Source organism: Salvia hispanica, chromosome 3 (assembly GCF_023119035.1).
Source record: "Salvia hispanica cultivar TCC Black 2014 chromosome 3, UniMelb_Shisp_WGS_1.0, whole genome shotgun sequence".
Classification (NCBI taxonomy): domain Eukaryota; kingdom Viridiplantae; phylum Streptophyta; class Magnoliopsida; order Lamiales; family Lamiaceae; genus Salvia; species Salvia hispanica.
In genome coordinates, this window is record NC_062967.1 from 33,384,389 (window position 1) to 33,405,319 (window position 20,931).

Here is a 20,931-nt window from a genome sequence, read left to right on the forward strand (position 1 = left end):
ATAGTATAAAGAGTGAGGTGAATGAGAGAAGATATTATAATATCACTTTTGATACGAATTTTTTGTATGCCCAAAATGCCCTCTATGATATAAATGAGAAAATATATTTTTTTAAGGGGCATTTTGGGGAGAAAATTATATCAGATACCAAAAATGTGATTTATAGGTACCGAAAATGATATAAAAGAAAGATCAGATACCATTTACGTGTAGATACCATTCACGTAGTTCACTCTTTTTTTTATTAAAAAAGAAAATGACTCAAGAAAAAAAAAAAACCTTCCATTTCAAAATCTAGTCATAAATAAATGCTGAAATAGCCATTAATAAAGCGGTAGGCTTTTGCGCAGACGCTACGTGGCATTTTCTCAGCCAATCCAACAATTTACCTCTCTCGCTACACTATCCTGCGCCAAGTGCGCATCGGACACGGAAAACACCTCGTTAAACGGCTACTATCGAAGCACCTCACCTAGGCGCATAATAGTGCAGTTTATGGCGGGAAACACGTCAACAGTTTAAAAACCGCTCACTTTCCGAATTCACTAAATGCGCTTCCCCGCTATCTCGCACCCGACGACGATGGCACCATCCGGATCGAACTCTCTGATTTGGTTCAGGAAGGGGCTCCGCATTCACGACAACCCGGCGCTGGAATACGCGGCCAAGGGATCGACCGCTTTGTACCCAGTTTTCGTGATCGATCCGCGCTACATGGAGCCCGACCCCAGCGCCTTTTCCCCCGGGTCGAATCGGGCCGGGTTGAACCGGATCAGGTTCCTGCTCGAGAGTCTGGCGGATCTCGACCTTAATCTTAAGAAACTAGGATCGCGCTTGCTGGTGCTCAAGGGTGAGCCCACCGACATCTTGTTTCGCTGCTTGAGTGAGGTACTCAATTTAGCAATTTTCAGATTTTTTTTCCAGAAATTGAATCTGAGTTTTGAATTGAAACAGTCGATGCTAAATTTGGTGAACAGATAAGATTAAGTAGTAGCTTCATCAGAAGTTTCATCTAAGCTAAAGTGTAAATCTGCTTTCTAATCCCTAATGTAGGAATTCTACACTTGAACTTGTGTATTTGGAGTCACTCGATGAATATGTAACTACTGCCTGCTATTCGTTGATTATGATCATAATTCTGCACTGGGAAGTTATATGTGATATTCAAATTGGGATTTGGGACAATTTACCGAGCTCTAGTCGACATGATTATTCTGCACTGCAGTGTATTTCTAACTTTATATGTTGTAAGTGTATATCCTAATGTCATTTATTTCATTCTGAAACACCAGTGGAGCATAAAGAGGCTGTGTTTTGAGTTTGACACTGAGCCGTATTATCAGAGTTTGGATGACAAAGTCAGAGTAAGTGTTTTTGGAATCATAATGCATTCTCTGCTAGTCATAATGTTACTTGGGAAATAGCCATAATGTGTTCTTTGAATGCACGAGGATTTAGCAGTTTTCGACTTTTCATCAATATTCTATAAGAAGAGGTTTAACATTGGCTCGTACAGAAATATGCTACTGCTGCTGGTATAGAGATTTACTCTCCTGTGAGTCATACACTCTTCAATCCTGCAGATATCATAGAGAAGGTTAGTATGCTTTGTTTAAAATTTAGTGGTTCCCTACTGCTCATCTTCAACGTATTATTTTCATCAACTCCATTTCATCGTTTGATCCTAGAACGGTGGAAAGCCACCTTTGACTTATCAGTCTTTTGTCAAGCTAGCTGGGGAGCCCTCTTGGACCTCATCTACACTTGTTAGTGATCTAAACCGGCTCCCATCAGTTGGAAATGTGGGGAATTGCCCCATCATTGAAGTCCCATCAATCAAGGAGCTTGGCTATGAGGACACACCAGAGGTATGCAATGACTTCTTCATTAAAAAGAGTGCCGAATTCAAACTCTTTGTAACAAACAAACACTGATTATCAGGATGAAAATACCCCCTTTAAGGGTGGAGAATCAGAGGGATTGAGAAGGTTGAAAGCTTCTATGGAAAACAAGGTATTCATGAGTACAATCTCCATTCTCCCAACTCTTCTTAAAGTTGCTGTGTTTATGGTGCATATATCTGTCTATCTGTGATAATATATTCTGAAATACTCTTGAGCTATGACTCTGGGCTCCTAGGCCTGTATTTAAAGGGTTAACCTCGGAATTTGATAAATTTTAGTACTCCATAGTTGAGATTCTGCTGGCTTCCCTTTAGTCTAAAAATATTGTACATGATATTCCTAATTCTCGTTTTGCAGGAGTGGGTTGCTAATTTTGAGAAACCCAAGGGTGATCCATCTTCATTTATAAAACCAGCAACAACTGTTTTATCACCCTACTTGAAAGTAGGTTATGCATAGTTTTCTCATTTTTTTTTTAATTTTCTTGAATCCCCCTAATCTTTTCTGTTTCCAAATTGTTGGAAGTTTGGCTGTCTTTCTTCCAGGTACTTTTACCAATGTATACAAGAGGTTCAGAGAAATTGCAAAAAGCACACATCTCCCCCAGTTTCCCTTCTTGGACAGGTTGGTTATGAAATTGCAAAAAGCACACATTTGTATACAGCCAATTTCATGAATTCGTCAAACTGACATTCTGAGTTGTTGTAGCTGTTATGGCGAGATTTCTTCTACACGGTTGCCTTTGGTACTCCTAATTTCGATCAAATGAAGGACAATAAAATTTGCAAACAGGTACTAATAAAGACTGTATTTTATGCCTTGAATTACAAAATACTGGTCATTCTTTGATATTAGAGGCTCATTTGTTCCTGTTATCATTCATGAAATAATGTTGCATGCTTTGTTTCCATCGTTACAAGTTCCGAGTGGTATAGGATATAAGCATGTTTTCGAAAGAAAACTACCACATAGTTGTCTCAGAGTAGGCCATGAGCTATATATCTTGTTATTTCAAGTCAAATTATTTTGTACAGATACCATGGAAAAATGACGATGAACTGCTGGCTGCTTGGAGAGATGCCAGGACCGGATTTCCTTGGATTGATTCCATAATGATGCAGGTCAGATTTGAAATTTGGCCAAACTTGTCAAGTCTTTCAACTTGTCTGCTAGTTCTGTCATGGATTGCTTTGGACAACCTTCACATCTACGCTTACTTTTTGGTCTAGCAGCTTAGGAAGTGGGGCTGGATGCACCATCTTGCCCGACACTGTGTTGCTTGTTTCCTTACCCGTGGAGATCTGGTACGTTACTTCAGAAGAATCTGTAACATACAAATACATCGTTTATACTCTTTGGTTGACAGTGTTGTGGCTATCTTCACAGTTTGTGCATTGGGAAAAAGGACGTGATGTTTTCGAAAGGCTTCTTATTGATTCGGACTGGGCAATCAATAACGCCAACTGGATGTGGTTATCCTGCTCATCATTCTTTTATCAGGTCTTCAAAAACTCTTGCCTATTTTCTTCATACTCTGCCGTTATATGCATGAAGCCATGAACTACTCAGGTCATTAACTGATTCTGATCATCTTTCTTGTCTTTTATTTTCCAGTATAACCGTATATATTCTCCTATTTCTTTCGGGAAAAAGTATGACCCTAATGGAAATTATATCAGGCATTTTCTCCCGATACTAAAAGGTACCCTCATACATTGCTTTACGATTCTTCAACTTTTCATGCACGATGGTTTGAACTTTGAAGCTCGCGTTGGTGTTGCAGACATGCCTAAGGAGTATATCTATGAGCCATGGACAGCTCCTATGAGCATACAAGTGAAAGCAAAATGCATAATTGGAAAGGATTATCCAAAGCCAGGTTTGTTGCCATACTAAAATGAAATCTTCTCATATTGTGTCATTACCAAAATTTCAGTACGGAATTTATACATACTGGTTTTTAGGTTTTATTTGAAAAAAATCTTGGTTAATCTGTATGCAGTGGTAGACCATAATCTTGCTAGTAAAGAATGCAAAGAGATATTATATGAAGCATATGAGTTAAACAAAAGGCTTAAGGGGAACTTGAGTGGAGAAGATCTTAAGAATCTGAGGAATAAACATGAGGAAGACAAGAGGCCGTCCAAATCCAAAAGGCTAAAACAGACCACCATTGACTAAGAGGTTCAATCTGTCCTTAAATTGGAGTATTTACTTTAGAATATCTTGTATGTCTGTAATCTTGAAGCAGAGGAGAGACTAGAGACTAGAGAGATATATGTGTAGTTCCATATGGTGATAATATATGTATGTAACTTTTGTAGAACTCACGTATGACGGAACTGTCAATGAATTCGATGAGTACTTGCACATCATCAAAAGGACGGTGCGAGAATGGTAGATGATTAGGCCGCGCTACATGTTCATCACATCATCAACTAAACAAAGTTGTAACTAGAGCAACAACTTGAATCAATATGGTTGAAGGGTTTGTTTAATTTTCAATTTGACTCTCTCTTTATCGTTGAGTGTTGTGCTCGTCCTTAAACGAACAAAAAATAGATGTCGTGTACTAGGCTCCTGAAAGCATTCCCAAATAATATACGAACAGAGTTAGTTGTAAAAAAATTACACGATAAAAAGGTACAAGATTTAACAATAGATCGTCAAAAAATGCAGGTACTCTAATGCTACAAGCGTTTACTTAGTGCCTGTTCGGTTTATTGTATAAAATAATAGTGGATGCAATATAGGACAAGAGGAGGACGGGCTTTATCTAGGATTATTTTAATATTAGATTTTAGATTACTGTTCGGTTGATTTGATAAATTTAAGACAATTGAATAAGATTTGCATATAGTGGAAAAGGATTACTGCCTATACAAAATATAAAAGCATAATTATAGCACAAGCATTAGTATTTATTTAATTATTTAATTTTCACCACCTCCTCCATCACCATTCCCCAAACTTAAATATTTAATTTAATTTAATTAACATGACTACCCATTTTCCCAAATTTTGCAGAGCCCTTCTTTTCATACTAGGAAATAGTGCACATCAGCTGCCGATAACAATTCACACCCGACCACAGAATAAATAGATCAAAATAATTTGTTGTATAGTTGGCGGTGCACAGCGGGGTGAAGCAGAGGTGGGAGAGAAGAGAGATGCGACAATTTTAGTCGCAGGGGTTAGGCCCAGATGGATAGTCACGAGATTAGAGTCAAAAACAGTCGGTCAATGCGGGCCGTGATAAAAGAGACGCGGGCCGGCGGGCCGAGTGATAGGCTCTGTCATGGTAACCGAACGCTGGATAATCCAGTGACTGAGATTGAGTCCGGTGGAGTAGCGGCAACCGAACGGGCACTTATAATTTTATTTTATTTTGTAAAACAAATTTAGTCAAAATATTTGATCCGACACGTGCGACAATCTCCACACAAGCGCTAAAATTGAGGCACCCTACCCCTCTGTCCGCTGCCGCCGCCGCTCACTCGTCTCCCAACTTTTACCTTTCTACAACCAACATTTGCTTTTCTAGAGAGAGAAACAAGCTGTCACCAATCAAAGGGGGGTGATCTTCCGAGGCCACAATCGGATCCGAATCATGTTCACACGCCTCGCTGTCCGCCTCCGCACTCTCGCCCCGCCCCGATCCGCTTCCAAAACCGCCCAATTCTCCCTCGGATCTTCCAGACCATCGGAGAATGTCGTCCGTTCGGCCCCCGTTTTTTCTCGCCTCTTCTCTTCTGAATCCGGTCTAATTTCTGCCCTTTTCAGGATCTTTTCTCTTCGATTTCGGTTCGCGTGAATGTGAATGTTATTTCAAGTGTTTGCGCGTTTTTCCTTTTGGCTGTTTGGTGATTATAAGTCAATGCTGTTTATTGATAGGGAATGTGCCTAAAAAAGTAGAGGATATAGTGCCGATTGCTACTGGTCATGAGCGTGAAGAGCTTCAGGCCGAGATTGAAGTGCGTCATTTTTGCTGTTTTTTGTTTGGTGTTGTTTATCTTACCAGAGTTTTGTTTGGTTCAGGGAAGGGACATTCTGGAAATTAACCATCCGTCTGGTCCATTTGGAACAAAGGTTAGTCCATAAATCATTTTGTTATAGCTACAATTTCGGTCCATGTTTTATCTGCTACGAGATTTTCTTAGGCTCTTAATAGTCTACTAGTGATTAGAAGTTCTGTGTTGTATTAATTTTGATGAGAAGGATATTTAAAGTGTGACGTGGCAGATCAATATTGGGTTTAATGGGAAGGCGCCCTATCTTAGCTCGGACTTAATGAGTATTGGACACTGTGCTGTAAGATTATGTTTTGAATAATGAATATAGAGACATGCCACAGGAGCCACTATATAATTGCTGTGCTTATAGCTATTGTGGCTCTTTAAAAGTTAGTAAGTAGCAGTATTGTTTATCTAGGAGTATTATGTTTGGAAAATCTGCTGTTTAATCTTAATAGATAGGTGCATAACCAAGAAAAATCTGAAGGACCATCTTGAGTTGCTTTGTGGCCTTTTTACATCAATATGTGTCTCATATAATACTCTAGTAAATGATCACAAGAACTCTCTGTGTGTGTGGAGGAGAGAGAGAGAGAGAGAGAGAGAGATGAATAATCACTTTAGTGCATTTCAAAGGTATTTTCAAAGGATTGACTTGCATATTTGCACATTCTTATTAAACTAGTGCTACATGCATGTGAATGTTGATATGTTTACCTGATGCAAAACAAATGTTTCTAGGCCTTGTCTCATGGTAGTTAGTAGATATGTGTCTCCCTTTCAGTTACCCCTCATACCAAAAAGAGTAACAATGAATTATGATACTTAAATATTGAATTGAAATTTGAAAGTTCCATATCCGGATGTTAAAAACAAATGTGCTTCTTTACTCAAATTTACCACCAGTGCGCTGGTTCAGTAGACGAAGTGAAATGCAATGTTGATCCCCAGTCCTACTTTTGGCATGCTGCATTCACCCAGGTTTTCTTGGTTGTGTTGATTAAAGAGGCAATAATCAATGTTCATCCTTCCTACACCTACCCTTTGTCTTTTAGTTGGCTAAGTCTATCTCAGCAAAGTGCAAATCCAAAACAATCACGTCAAAACAATGAGCTGCCTTGTTGTGGTTGAGAAAGTAACCGTTTTGGGGATAGTTATTGAGTATTGACTTAGTTGAAATCCTGCTAATACCATTCAAATGTTGTTGTATGTATTTGTATGATGAATATCTAAGCTCGTAAAATTGTGTGCTTCATTATGTGTTCGTATTGTGTATATCTATGGTCATAAAAATGTGTACTTCATTAGCTCTCACATATTTTAGCATGGAAATAATATTTTTAACAAAGATTATAAGTATATGTTTAGTGTATAAGAGAAATATGCATTTTGAAATTTTTCATGGTAAAAGATTTACATGACTTTGTAAATTTCTATCTGTTATTTATTGTAATTATTGCATTTTAAATGAAGTAATGGTCCTTGTCAGTAACTCTATTGTCTCTTATTTAGAAGATTATGGTGATATGTTTCATTAAATGCATCTTTGATATTCATAAAAATAAAGCAGGTCTAACATATTTTCCGAAAAGGCCTTAACTTGAGTAGGTGATGAACTAAGTCCATTAAAATCTATATTGAGAGCCAGTTCCCTTCCCTATCCTATTAAGCCAACCTTAAACCCAACCAGTTGTAATTTCTGTGCTTCTATTTTAGTTCTGCTTATTCCTTACTGTTGGTGGTTTGCTCATGTGGAACTAGCAACTAGTCGAGTGCAGTAGTGACAGGTGATCTCTGGGCAGAAAGCCAGAATATTGTATTTAGCATCTCGTTTGGTAGTTTGTGTTGAGTAGTCCATCCCGATGCATTAAAAAAATATTGGAAGTTTGGAACAAAGAATAACCTAGACATTAACTTATGGATGAAGTCTGTGTGTGTATATATTAAATTTTATGCTCATCTCAACCTGTGGTTGCTGGCAGGAAGAACCTGCTGTGATCAAGTCTTATTACGACAAAAGAATTGTGGGATGTCCTGGCGATGAAGGCGGTAAGCCAATATGCGTCTATCTTTTGTATCTTTTTTTTTTTACTATACAACTGTTCTATTTCTGCATGCACCTTGAGTCTCTGACCATATGATCTGCACCTGTAATTTTTCAGAGGATGAGCATGACGTAGTTTGGTTTTGGCTGGAGAAGGGTAAGCCACATGAATGCCCAGTATGCTCACAGTACTTTGTGGTAAGTCACACTAAATTTACTAGCATATGTGGGGACTATGCCAACCTCGTGGACTTGTTAATAATTCATTCATCCTTAGTCTTTGCATGACATATCTACAGTTTTGCTATATTTTTTAATCTAATGAACGTAACTATGATTTCATAGCAACAATATGTTTTACCGTTCTTAAGTATATCAAACTAGGTGCAGTTTACCTTTCTTGTTCGTTTTCAGACCTGATTTGTCGCAAATGCTGAATCACTTTTGATTTCCGGTATTTAAATGCTGGGAAGCATGAAAGATTTAATACCCTGCTTTTGTCTCTATGATATTATTTTATTGTAAATAGCTTGGTCTTTTTATGCCATGTGGAAAAGGATGCCTTGTTAGACATTCGAAGTTCTATAAGGAAACCGTTTGTTAATGTCATTGTTATTTGGAATGCTTTTTAAGAGCATATTGAAACAGAAATTAGAAATTAATGTGTTAAAAGATAAGCCATTTTATTCTTATGTATGCTTTTGGAACTCCTCACAGTTATTGCCCAAAAATGTCATGACCCCTTTATTTGTTGACAGCTTGAAGTGGTGGGCCCCGGTGGACCTCCCGATGGACACGGGGATGACGAAGATGATCATCACCACTGAAAGTCGATACGGTCATAGATTTTGCTGGTAAAAGAAAGACTTGTTCAGGCGAGAGAATGATGGATCTTGTAATATTCTTCAGGACAATATTATTGATTTTGCTTGGTTTTCTAAAGGATATTTTAGTCTTGGTGTTGCTTTGGCAACAATTGAAATTGTTTCTCTTGGTTTTGGGGCTTTAAAGCATGATGGCTCATTCCGCCACTCCAAATAACACTCAAAATAATTTATGCCAAATATATCGTCTTCAAACGTGAAGATATGCATTTAGAGCTACCATGCTCGTGCCATTTTCTCTATGTTTTTTTGTTTAGAATTAAATAACTTTTCTTATTAATTTCAACTTTACATGTGGAATGATATTACTAATCTGTTTTCAATTTGTTCGATTATTTCAAAAACCTTTCTGAACCTTTTAATGTTTCATGAATTTATTTTCCAGTTATACTATTTATTTGCATCTCATTATCGATATTATGCTCATCTCATTGGATAAAATATATTTTGAAGATAATTCGAGTTGTAGAACATAAATCAAAAGGGAAAAAGATCTAGATATTATTTCTAGCTTAGTAAAAATCTTATACTCCCTCCGTCAAGTGACCTACTTCTTTTGGGCACGGGATTTAAGGAATGATATTTAAATAAGTTAAAGTGGAGAGAGTAAAGTATGAGAGAAGGAAAAGTAGATGAGAGAAGAGAGAATAAAGTAGGTGGAGAATAAAGTAAGAGAGATGACTTTTTGCTAAAAATGGAAATAAGTCACTTATAGTGAGACACCTCAAAAAGGAATACAGGTCACTTATCTTAGGACGGAGGGAGTATAAAAAATCTGGAAATAGTTTAGTCAAAATTTTAACCAAGTAGTAATGATCAATGGATCAATTGTGTTGATGAAAGCTTAGTCATTGACTCAACACCTTGTAAGCCTATAAAATGATATCAAATGAATTCAACTTTGTTTAACCAGACTGCTTTTATCTAATGTATTATTACTACTTTATTGCCAATAGTAATAATTTATATAATAAAAATATAAATTACTCCTTGTTTTCTGAATTTAATAAATGTGCATTGAATAAGAGTAAAACTAGTTTGTGTTTGTCATTGACATGAATTGCTGAGACATGATTATGAAGATTAATGTTGAGCTCCAAGAAGATAATGTTGAATAGCGTCAGATGAAAGTTCATTGATTGTTTAATTAATATCAGTCCCAAAAGAATGTTGGGAACCATTTAGTTTCGAATTGAATACTGACTCGAGAACTAACAAGAAGCATGTTATTGGGGTAGTAGGTAGATTGCGTTATTATTGCAAAAACTTCTCTAAAGATGCTCATGACATCTTACACCGGGTAGATTCCTAACTTGTGTGCTCTATTTATAGATTTCTCCCAAGAATATTAACGTTACCGTCTCCAAATGTTGATATGTTGCTAGCTTATTTTGGTGAATTCAATTTTTTTTGGAGGGTGTTATGGGAAAAATATAAAGTAAGTGGCAATTATTTGAGTGTTTTGGGAATGAGATCAAGCATCTTGGTTCTTGAACGGTTCTCCAGTTCTTGGTTAATCGGAACCGGAACCGGAACCAGCCGGTTAATTGAGGAACCGAGAATCGAAGAATTGGTTCTGGTTCTGGTACTAGTACTGGTATCAGCAGTGGCAGATCCAGACTTTTGAATTGGGGGTACGAATTTTATGGTAAATAAATATACAATATTTTAAAAATTATTCATTAAAATATAAACAAAAAAGTAAATTTTATACATATACATATAAAACTACTACCACAAAATAGTACCGGCAGTGGCAGATCTAGACCTTTTAAATTGGGGGTACGAATTTTATGGTAAATAAATATACAATATTTTAAAAATGATTCATTAAAATATAAATAAAAAAGTAAATTTTATACAAATACATATAAAACTACTACCACAAAATAGTATTCCCTCCGTCCCACAAAAGATGTCACACTTGTGGGACGACACGAGATTTTAGGAGGTTTTGTTTTGTGTGTTAAATGGAGAGAGAAAATATAATTTTTATATTCATGTGAGAGAGAACTTTTTCTAAAAAGGGAAATGTGACATCTTTTGTGGGACAAACTAAAAAGGAAAGTGTGACATCTTTTGTGGGACATAGGAGATTTTAGGAGGTTTTGTTTTGTGTGTTAAATAGAGAGAGAAAATATAATTTTTATATTCATGTGAGAGAGAATTTTTTCTAAAAAAGAGAAATGTGACATCTTTTGTGAGACAAACTTAAAAGGAAAGTGTGACATAGGGAGTAAAAAAAAACTTCCTAAAATAACTATCTAATATAAATGAAAATAGACTTGAGATTAACATAAATCGATCTCAGGTCTCGGAATGGATAAAATACGCCCCCAACCACTGCACCACTAACACTTTTGGTAATGAGAAATCTGAATATAATATTATGTTGACAAATATTTGGGTACCCCTTATCCTAAGCTCGATCCGCCAGTGGGTACCGGTTCCATTTTAAAAAAACGGTTATGGTTCTTAACTGAGAACTGGATTACAATTCAATTTTTTTTATATAATTTAATATACTAATAAATCTAACTTAATATAATTAATATTGAATTGAAATGAAATAATTTGAATCATTGACAGAATTTTAGGTCTAAACCATGTTAAATTTACGAACTCTATTTTCTGAAGTATTTAAAATGCTAACACTTTTATGCTTTGAATGATCTACAATTATTTTCCATTCAATTTGATAAACTAACTACTATGAGTAGAATATCATGAGTTTGTTTTTCCATAAGTACAAGATCATTTGAAATAATAGAAATTTAATATTTTAACAAATTTGATGTAATAATTCATTTAACATGCGATTTAACTTGTTTGTGAATAATTTATTAATTTTTCTGTTTTAAGCAAAAAAGTCACAACAAGATTATTTAGTATTGGAAATCTCATTGAATAAATGTTTAGCCAAAAAAGGGAAAATGAAATTTCAGTTTTAAAACTTCTTTTTACATAAGAAAAATGCCAAATTTTAGAACTTCTATTTTTATTTTAAAAAAAATTGCCAACATAAATTAGTCTGACCTAATATTTGTTAATTCGTTTGATGATTCTTTACGACATAGTACACTTGACATCACTCTTACCCATCAACTAACGACATGAATATTGTTGGTTGTTGGTTTGTATTTTTTGTGTTTATTTGAATTTTTAGGTATTAGTATTTGTTATATTTTTATATGTTGAATTATTATGTTTTTCATATTTAAAGTATTTAAAATTACAAATACATTCTGATTAATATTACAAATCGGTTCCACTACCATGGTTTATGAAAAATTGAAACCGGTCAACCAATTTGGTTAGAACCAGAACCAGTCGAATAAGCAAGTCTATCTCTAAGAGAGGCACGAAACATATTTTGCAATAGATTTAACTTTCCAATTGTATTCGAATTCATCCCTAACATCTTAATTTTTTAAATTTTTTTGAGGTTAATCTTAATTAATCATGATCCAATAACGAAAAAAGAATGTTTTACAAAATCTCTAATAGTAGTAAAATGTGAAATATGTTATACTAATGTGAAATATGTTATACTTCTCAACTCTATTCATAATCCATTAATTAAAATAATATTTTTAATTTATTAATTATAGAATAAATAATTTATCAATTGAAGTGTGAGTAACAGTAATTATGTTTTTCACCAATAATGTTTTACTTTGACAATGCATGATGTACTTGTGATTAATTATGCTTTTAAATTCTCACATATTCTATCAACGTGGAACTAGTTTACATTTGATTATGCAGTTATATGCTTTTAACAGTTCAGATAGATGACAACTAAGCAAGGAATTATAGAGTAAGATATTTTGTGTGTGAGTAGACCAAGCGATAGAGAGGATAATACCTTTGGCCTCACAATCGAGTCCTCCGTGGTGCAGCATTTAAATTTAAATTCGTTTACTAAAAAAAAATGGAGTTAGATATTTAGAAATTTTGATGGAGGCACAGTTGCAGTTCTGCAAGCTTCAAAATTTTGAAGCAGGAAGCGAATTGCTCAACTACTAATGTAGTTCCAAGGAATTCAAGGTGGTGTTGTCAACTTATGGATTGATGTATTTTGTTTGAAAGGCAATTTTTTTAGCCATTTACACCCCAAACTGGCCATTATCTTTTGTACTTGTAATATGAGTCTAGTGATTTTTTTTAAATTAATTTGTTCCCTAAGCTGAGTTATTATAAATGTATATATTTGATTTAGCCATTTTGATAGTCTCTTGATCACTAGCTAATGAAGTACTCAATTATATAATTTCATCAAAAGTGAGGTAGGTTCATATGGTTTTGACTTTTGACATAAATTTTTACTGTAGTCTATCATGTTATAGGGTCCATCAAATTTATCTTTTCTTGTATCTGATGTTAATAACATCTCCATATTATGCTGAAGAATGGTTTAAATGGATACAATACATACACCGTAATAATAGAGAGATAAGTAAACTAACTAGAATACAGTTACTAGCAGTACTATCTTTCTCAATTTGAATTTTGTAATTATTTTGTTTCAAATTTAAGAGTAATTAATTACTCTAAAGTTAGTCTGCATAATTTCTTTACTTCGAATTTTTAATGATAAAGTAGAAACGAAGTAAAAGCTGAGTGCTGAATCACACGTACACGCGTCACACAAGTAAACACGTGGCACCTCCTTGTTTCCCAGGAAACTCTATATATATCCAATGCAATTCCGTTCCTTCTTACCTCAATATATTCAACTCTTTGCTTTCCAACAACAAACACCTTCAAATCAAAGTCAATATTTTCACTCAAATCATCCCAAAAAAATGTCTTCTCACGAGCAAAGCTACAGAGCTGGTGAAGCCAAGGGCCATGCTCAGGCAACTCTCCTCTCTCTCATGATTCCCTCTGTTATTCACTATTTTAGTATTTCCTTCTTTTCAGAATAGGAGTCTTATTTAGTTATTGCATGAATTTTAAGAAAGGCAAAGAGACTAACTTGAATAAGTTAGTGAAATATGAGTTTTAATTATATATATGAGTTTTATACTACCTCCATCTTCTAAACTTTGCCCCAGTTTGATCCGACACGGGTTTTAAAAAATGTAATGAAAAATTAATTGAAAAAGTCAGTGGATTGTTGTTCTACTTTTATATAATAATTTTATAATAAAATGTGATTAAGAATGAGTTAGTGGAATATGGGATCTACTGTTAAAAATGGTAAAAGTGAAATGAGATAAATTTTAGAGAGGGACGAAAATGGAAAAAATGGGACAAATTTCAGGGACGGAGGTAGTAACAAAATATGAGAGGAATAAGTTATAGAATATGAAATGAAATAAGACTTTTGTTCAATATTTTTATTGTGGGACGTTGGACTTATTAAGTAATTAGTTGATAAATAAATGCAGGAGAAAACCGGGCGTGCGATGGATGCGGTGAAGGACAAGGCTGAGGCGGCGAGGGACAAGGCCTCGGAGGCCGCAGACGCAACGAAGGAGCGCGGCCGCGAGACCAAGGAGCAGACGGGGAGCTACGCGCAGGCGGCCAAGGACAAGGCCGCCTCAGCGGCGGAGGCCACTAAGGAGAAGGCGTCGCAGATGGCGGAATCGGGCAGGGAGACGGCCGCTGCTGGGAAGGAGAAGACGGGAGGGTTTCTGCAGAAGACCGGGGAGCAGGTGAAGGGGATGGCGCAGGGGGCTGCCGATGCGGTGAAGCACACTTTCGGGATGGCGGAGGAGGATGATGAAGATGTTGTGCTTAAGAAGAGAGATGATACTAATTATTAAGTTTGTTTTTATGTGGTTTTCTTCTTGCTTTTTTTTTTAGTAAGAAACCGACTTTGGAAATCTCTCTCCCTCTTTTCTTAGGGGGTGTTTAATTTTAAGTGTGTTTGCAATAAAACTTGATACTTCTCTTTTGTTTTTGTTCTCGTTTAATTTTAATGTGAACTTTAATTAAATTGCGTGTGTCATTTTGATAGTTGAATCAATAGGGATAATAGGATCATATGTTCCATAGATGTTGGCATGTTGCAATGCGTGTTATCATTTTTTTTATGGATACATCTTCAACAAAAATAAAAAATTGATTTTGTGAAAATATCCTTTTGAGTGTTACTATTAATTAATTCTATAGAAGGTGATTAATCGAAAAATAAATATGAATGATTAAATATTTATTGTTTATATGGAGGAAATTTTAAAAATGTATGAAATTGAAATATTGAACGTTGTCATCATGGTTGGTGAAATTTGCTTCTTTAATATGAAGTTCCCTTCTTGAAAATCGCGGATCATCTCTACCCCATAAAGAAGAAGACAAAATCGTTTAATCGAATCCAAAATTATAGAATGAGTTCGATATTTTACTTTCTCGAGTCCTCCCACATGTCTCGTTTTCATTTTTAGTACACCCAATGAAGATATGTCACACATCATTATGTGAAAGAGCCATCACTAAAGTTTTATTGTTTCTCTCTGTATTTAAAATTTTAAATGCATTCTACTAGAATCTCATCTCATCTCATCTCATCTCATCCAATAAGTGAGATATAAATTTTCCTTTCTAGATTTAACAGTAACTTTTATAATCTCATCTCCAATGAGTGAGACATCATTTTTTTTCTTTCTAGATTTAATTATTTGTCGATATTTAACGTGTACTAAACTCAAAGTAGACATCTTAGTTAGTCTTGATTTTGATTTGATTGTTTGTCACATATCTAAATTCTAATACGATTGCAAATTATGTTTTAAAAATTTAATTTGGTTTGTTTTTGTCTAAATGACTATATGTCTATTATGTTCCTTTGTTCAAGGAAAACTCAACCTAACTTTTCTAGTCTTCCCATCTCTATTTATTACTCTTATTTTGTCAGTGTTTACTGTTTAATTAATCACAAAAACAATTTGCTGAATAATAGGCCCTCGTATAAGTTGTTTATTAAAGTTAGGGGCGAGGAAAAAAATTGAAAACCGAATATCCGAACCGAACCAAGCCGAAATTTTGAAATTCGGTTCGGTTTTTTCGATTTTTTGGTTCGGTTCGGTTTTAAAAAATTTTAAAAAAAAATCTGTCGGTACGGTTCGGTTCGGTTTGGGCGAAAAAAAAAGAAGAAAAACCGAAAAACCAAATTATAATTTAAATATAATATTTTATATACTTATTCTATTAATTTAAATATATTATATCATATATATAATATATTTTCTTTTAATATATTTTATATAATATGTATTATATAGGGATGTATTCATATACTTTTCTCATATTTTGTTCTTTTTCCTTTTTAATCTTGTTCATCCATTTGCAAGATCTAATGGCCCAAAATAGGTCCTGATTAATTAAATTATATTCATTAAAATAATCGAAAAGGGCCTTATTATCTTTCACATTTAATTTAGTTATGGTAAGTAGCTTGATTTTCTCCATCAAAAGATTTCAGACTTTATTTTCTAATAGGGTCTTATTTTCTAATAGGGTCTGCTGTATTGTATTTCACAATTTATGTAATGTATGAATATCAGTGTATAATGCATTCATTCTTTTCCGTAATGTATGATTTATGGCATATAATGACTATAAATTCTGATATGCATGTTGTTTTGTTTTTATGTGTAGTGTTCGTTATACCAGAATGTTCTCCACAATAGAAGCTTAATTTGCACAAGTTCATAAAACTTGAAATTGTTCACAACTAGCTAACCAACAAGTCTGATATTATCACTTCCAACATTAAGCTATCAAAACAAAAAAAAAAAAAGGAAAAAAAACAGTGTTCCAATCCCAAAAAAACATCATATCCATAAAGTATCCATACGATCACTCCCCATACTTCTCCACCCCATACATCCTATCCACTCTTTACGGGATGTACTGGTCTTTGCTTTGTCCTCCGATAATCTATGCCGAAGCTTCTGGGCTAATACAATTAGAATTACATCATCTACTGCTTCATCAAAATCAACGCGACGCTGCTTACTTGCTGACCAAAAAAAAGAAAGAGACATATATTCCATGAGTTTTCTGTAATGCACAAAATTTTGCACATTAATGTTAACTAATGAGTAAATAATGCATAAAAATCAATTTATCCGATGCATAGATAGACACCTTTTCTCAATAATGTAAAATGTCTACTATGTAATGCATAATATCAGCATAATAATGCATAATATGAACTTAATAATGCAAATATTTACTATTACAAATTGGGTAACTAATACAAAGATTCAAACTTAGAAATAGTACAATTTAGCTTATACTTAAAAACGTACACACCATTACTTAATAATATACATTTTCAACTAAATAATGCATATTATTAACCAAATAATGTACATATTTGAAACTGTTTCAATGTAACCAATGTACATATTATTATCCGTAAACACAATGAACAAATAATGTTCATTTTCAACCAAATAATGCAGCATATGTGCATAATATTGTGACAACAAAGGACAACACTTCAAACAACAATTGAAAAGAGATATAATAAACTTATAATGCTAATAATAATGATACAAATGCAAAAAAAAAAAAAAACTGAATAATGCACCAAAATGGAAGACAAGAAACTTGCAGAGTGTTAAAATGGCGCAGCATTCTCACCTTCGGATTGCGTCGGCTGACTTTTGTATGGGCGACCTCTTTTCGACATCCCAACGCTAACAAACACAACAACAACAGAAACCATTTTAGATTTTACACAGAACGATAGCTCATTCGTCTACGGAACCAACAAACATACAACCTATACCCAAACCTAAAGCAAAATCGACAAATTCAGGACGAATTCAACCCAAAAAACTAACATCAAACCAAATACAATTCAGAAACCAACAATAAACATCCAAATATTCATAACCCATCTTCTAATGCTCACAGTTCCACATTTTTTCAAAGAAATCAAACTAAAAATCGCGACTTTATAAGCTTACCCTTTATGAAAATCGGAGATGAATTGTTGTCCGACGGCGCCCGCGAACTAAAATCGGAACTTTGAGACTCGCAATCGTCCACCCACGGTCGATTTTCACAGTGAGAATCGAATGAGAGACTAGTTGTCGACGGCGGCTAGGGTTTGAATGGGTTTGAAAAGGGAAAGAAGTTGTTTTGATCGTGGTTTGACGTGATAGAATGAGAGAGAGTAAGAAGTTGGAAGGTCTATGAAAAGCCCGCTTAATTATCGGACCTTCCGTTTTGAAACGTTTCCAGACATTACATTTTTACTATTATAACCTCATAATGCACAGAATACTACTCATAATGCAATGCGGCATTAAATTCATAAATCTAATCTTGACCGTCCACTACTCTAATCTAATGGAAGTGATTAAGAAGGAAATAGTATCTTAAAGGTTAAAAGGAGTTTAATGCTCCCCGTATTACTAATTTTATATTATACTCCCTCCATCCCACTTTAGGAGTCCCAGTTTACTACTTTTGAGTGTCCCACTTTAGGAGTCCCGGTTGGAATATTCCATAATTGGTAACAGGCCCCACATTCCACTCACTTTTTTCCACTCACATTTTATTATAAAACTAATATATAAAAGTAGGACCCACATTCCACTATCTTTTTTCATCAACTTTCCTTTGTATTTCTTAAAACTCGTGCCGAACTCAACCGAGACTCCTAAAGTGGGACGAAGGGAGTATATTTATATTATATTAGTATATATAAAATAAATAAGTTATATATATATATATATTAATATATACTCCATATTTTTTCGGTTTTTATTGAAAATTTCGGTTTTTTGGTTTAATTCGGCTCTTTTAGTTCGGTTTTTCGGTTTTTCTGTTCGGTTCGGTTCGATTTTGATTTTCAAGGAAATTCGATTTTTCGGGTTCGTTTGGTTTGGGCAAAAAACCAAACCGAAACCCGAATGCACACCCCTAATTAAAGTCATAATAATGTTTTTTAGAGGTAATTAAATAATACATACAAAATGTTTCACCAATGTTTCAATTTAGTACAAAAAGTTTTAAGTTTACGTGTTTCATACAAAAGTTTACTTAGTGCTCCAAATATATATATTCCGTTAAATCCTTCTAACACCGTTAACTCTCTTCTTTTTTCTTCCTGTTCACTCCCAAATTAATAAATTAGGATTTTACCATAAATGATCATTGTGTATTAGCTAGTAATCACTCTGAAGAACTCCGAAGAATTCAAGATCATTCTTTTCTCTCTCTAGATTCATGGTTCTTCCATTTCTTGCTATTCTACACCATCTGCATAGTTAGGGTTTCGGAACCGCCGCTTCACAAACCGGAACCGGCGGCGATTCGGCGGTTCTAGCGGGCCGGTTTAGGTTTAACAAAATGTGAAACTAGAACCGCCGGTTCAATTAACTTTTTTTTTATTTTTTATAAAAATTGATTTTTATATATAAAAAACAACTTTCACAAATAAATGATAAATGAATATAAGAATATAAGAAATTCATAAAAACCCATATATTTGATGGGCTTGTGAATTCTGTGAAACCATTCTTGGTTATTTCTCTTTTATAGAGACATCCTTGAATGTTTTAGGTTAAACTTTCGATATGAGACAAAATGTGTTGAAGTATTTTCTTTTATAACTACATGTTTAGAGTATTCATTCATCTTTTTCCAATCTGGGATACAAAACTTTCTTTGGTCTTCTACTTTTCTTTATTTTTTGTATAATATATATATATAAGAAATTATTATTTGAATATATTCTTGATTGATAAAAAAAATAATTATTGACAAATATGATTGTATATAGAAAAATAATTATTTGTATAATGGTTATCATTAGATTTATACAATTTGTGTTATAATTAATCTTTATGTGTATAATAGTATTTATTTGTTGACATGTACATAAATTTAAACATAAGCAAATTGATATCGATAAATAACCAATGAATAATAGTTCATGTAATAATATTTGTTGTTAAATAATAATAATAAAAGATAGAGTATTAATATAGACAAAGAATGATGAGACATCTATCATATAGTTATAAATAATGACTTTTATCCCACATTGAAAGAAAGAGTAACACATCTAAGAATGTATAACTATAAAAGAGAATAATCCAATACACACTATCTTCCAAATTAAAGCCTCAAAATTTCAAATCCAACTTTAATATTGACATTTTATAAATCAAAGGTCTAACTTAAAGTATTGTTAAAGTATTGTTAATTGTTTATTAATTTTTATAAGTAAATTATAATCATTATAAGTTGTAACTTTTAGTCTTGTTCAAATTTATTATCAATAAAATTGTAATTTTCACCTTATTGTTTGAATTTTATTTATGCATATTTTATTTTATACATAATAAAGACAAAAAAAGACAAAGATAAAAAAAAAATATTCAATTGCTCATACTTAAAGTTAAACCTTTTGATTTTTAAAATATCAATACTTCAACTGAAAGAGAGTGTATTGGATTATTCTTTTTTATAATTGCACATTCTTGGATGTGTTACTCTTTCTTTCAATGTGGGATAAAAGTCATTATTTATAACTACTATATGATAGATCTCACATCATTCTTTTGTCTATATTACTCCTACTACTCTATCTTCTATCTTTTTTGTATATTCATTAGTTGTTTATCATTATCGATTGCTTATGTTTATAAATTTATGTATATTTTAACTAATAAATACTATTATATACATTAAAAGAATAATTTTTATACAAATTGTATAAAACTAACGATAACTATTACACAAATAAATATTTTTCTATACAAATCATATTTCTCAATAATTATTTTTTATTTATTTTTATCTATCGAGAATATATTCAAATAATAATTTTGTTTATATATATTATACAAAAAATGAAGAAAAGTAGAAGACAAAAGAAATTTTTGTATCGCACATTGGAAAAAGATGAATGAATGCTCTAAACATGTAATTATAAAAGAAAATACTCAACACATTTTGTCCCACATCGAAAGTTTAACTTAAAACATTCAAGGATGTCTCTTTAAATGAGAAAATCAAGAATGGTTTCATAGAGTTCATAAGCAAAAAAAAAAAAAAAATTAAACCGCCGAACTGGCCCGGAACCAGCGGTTTTCGCTGGAAACCGGCGG

At 33.6% G+C, this 20,931-nt stretch overlaps 3 protein-coding genes across 5 annotated transcripts; all 3 read left to right on the plus strand.

Annotated features, from left to right (window-relative positions):
- The first annotated feature begins 373 nt into the window (after positions 1 to 373).
- On the plus strand, positions 374 to 4,425 carry LOC125212158 ((6-4)DNA photolyase). 3 transcript variants are annotated; one of them, XM_048112245.1, is made up of 15 exons: positions 374 to 888; positions 1,293 to 1,364; positions 1,517 to 1,597; positions 1,689 to 1,868; positions 1,942 to 2,013; positions 2,262 to 2,348; positions 2,430 to 2,528; positions 2,613 to 2,696; positions 2,939 to 3,025; positions 3,137 to 3,208; positions 3,291 to 3,404; positions 3,519 to 3,606; positions 3,688 to 3,783; positions 3,907 to 4,088; positions 4,229 to 4,425. In XM_048112245.1, exons 1-14 carry the CDS (start codon positions 550 to 552, stop codon positions 4,083 to 4,085), a joined length of 1,650 nt encoding a protein of 549 aa, XP_047968202.1. In that variant the 5' UTR covers positions 374 to 549; the 3' UTR covers positions 4,086 to 4,088; positions 4,229 to 4,425. The 3 variants fall into 3 exon arrangements, with proteins under 3 accessions (XP_047968202.1, XP_047968201.1, XP_047968203.1); XM_048112244.1 differs by having other exon boundaries at positions 3,907 to 4,425; XM_048112246.1 differs by having other exon boundaries at positions 1,719 to 1,868; positions 3,907 to 4,425.
- Positions 4,426 to 5,366: 941 nt separating this feature from the next.
- LOC125209114 (putative cytochrome c oxidase subunit 5b-like) lies at positions 5,367 to 9,064 on the plus strand. The gene is made up of 6 exons (XM_048108722.1): positions 5,367 to 5,665; positions 5,799 to 5,878; positions 5,943 to 5,993; positions 7,900 to 7,966; positions 8,080 to 8,159; positions 8,720 to 9,064. Exons 1-6 carry the CDS (start codon positions 5,515 to 5,517, stop codon positions 8,786 to 8,788), a joined length of 498 nt encoding a protein of 165 aa, XP_047964679.1. The 5' UTR covers positions 5,367 to 5,514; the 3' UTR covers positions 8,789 to 9,064.
- Positions 9,065 to 13,574: 4,510 nt separating this feature from the next.
- LOC125212227 (late embryogenesis abundant protein Dc3-like) lies at positions 13,575 to 14,750 on the plus strand. The gene is made up of 2 exons (XM_048112327.1): positions 13,575 to 13,707; positions 14,242 to 14,750. Exons 1-2 carry the CDS (start codon positions 13,654 to 13,656, stop codon positions 14,617 to 14,619), a joined length of 432 nt encoding a protein of 143 aa, XP_047968284.1. The 5' UTR covers positions 13,575 to 13,653; the 3' UTR covers positions 14,620 to 14,750.
- Positions 14,751 to 20,931: the final 6,181 nt, after the last annotated feature.

Bases quoted from the DNA above. Each gene is read 5' to 3' on its own strand.
- LOC125212158 (XM_048112244.1), top strand. From the start codon at position 550: ATGCGCTTCCCCGCTATCTCGCACCCGACGACGATGGCACCATCCGGA. The intron at 889-1,292 runs GTACTCAATTTA...CTGAAACACCAG, and splicing joins TGTTTCGCTGCTTGAGTGAG to TGGAGCATAAAGAGGCTGTG. The intron at 1,365-1,516 runs GTAAGTGTTTTT...TGGCTCGTACAG, and splicing joins GTTTGGATGACAAAGTCAGA to AAATATGCTACTGCTGCTGG.
- LOC125209114 (XM_048108722.1), top strand. From the start codon at position 5,515: ATGTTCACACGCCTCGCTGTCCGCCTCCGCACTCTCGCCCCGCCCCGA. The intron at 5,994-7,899 runs GTTAGTCCATAA...GGTTGCTGGCAG, and splicing joins CTGGTCCATTTGGAACAAAG to GAAGAACCTGCTGTGATCAA. The intron at 8,160-8,719 runs GTAAGTCACACT...ATTTGTTGACAG, and splicing joins TATGCTCACAGTACTTTGTG to CTTGAAGTGGTGGGCCCCGG.
- LOC125212227 (XM_048112327.1), top strand. From the start codon at position 13,654: ATGTCTTCTCACGAGCAAAGCTACAGAGCTGGTGAAGCCAAGGGCCAT. The intron at 13,708-14,241 runs GCAACTCTCCTC...AAATAAATGCAG, and splicing joins AAGCCAAGGGCCATGCTCAG to GAGAAAACCGGGCGTGCGAT.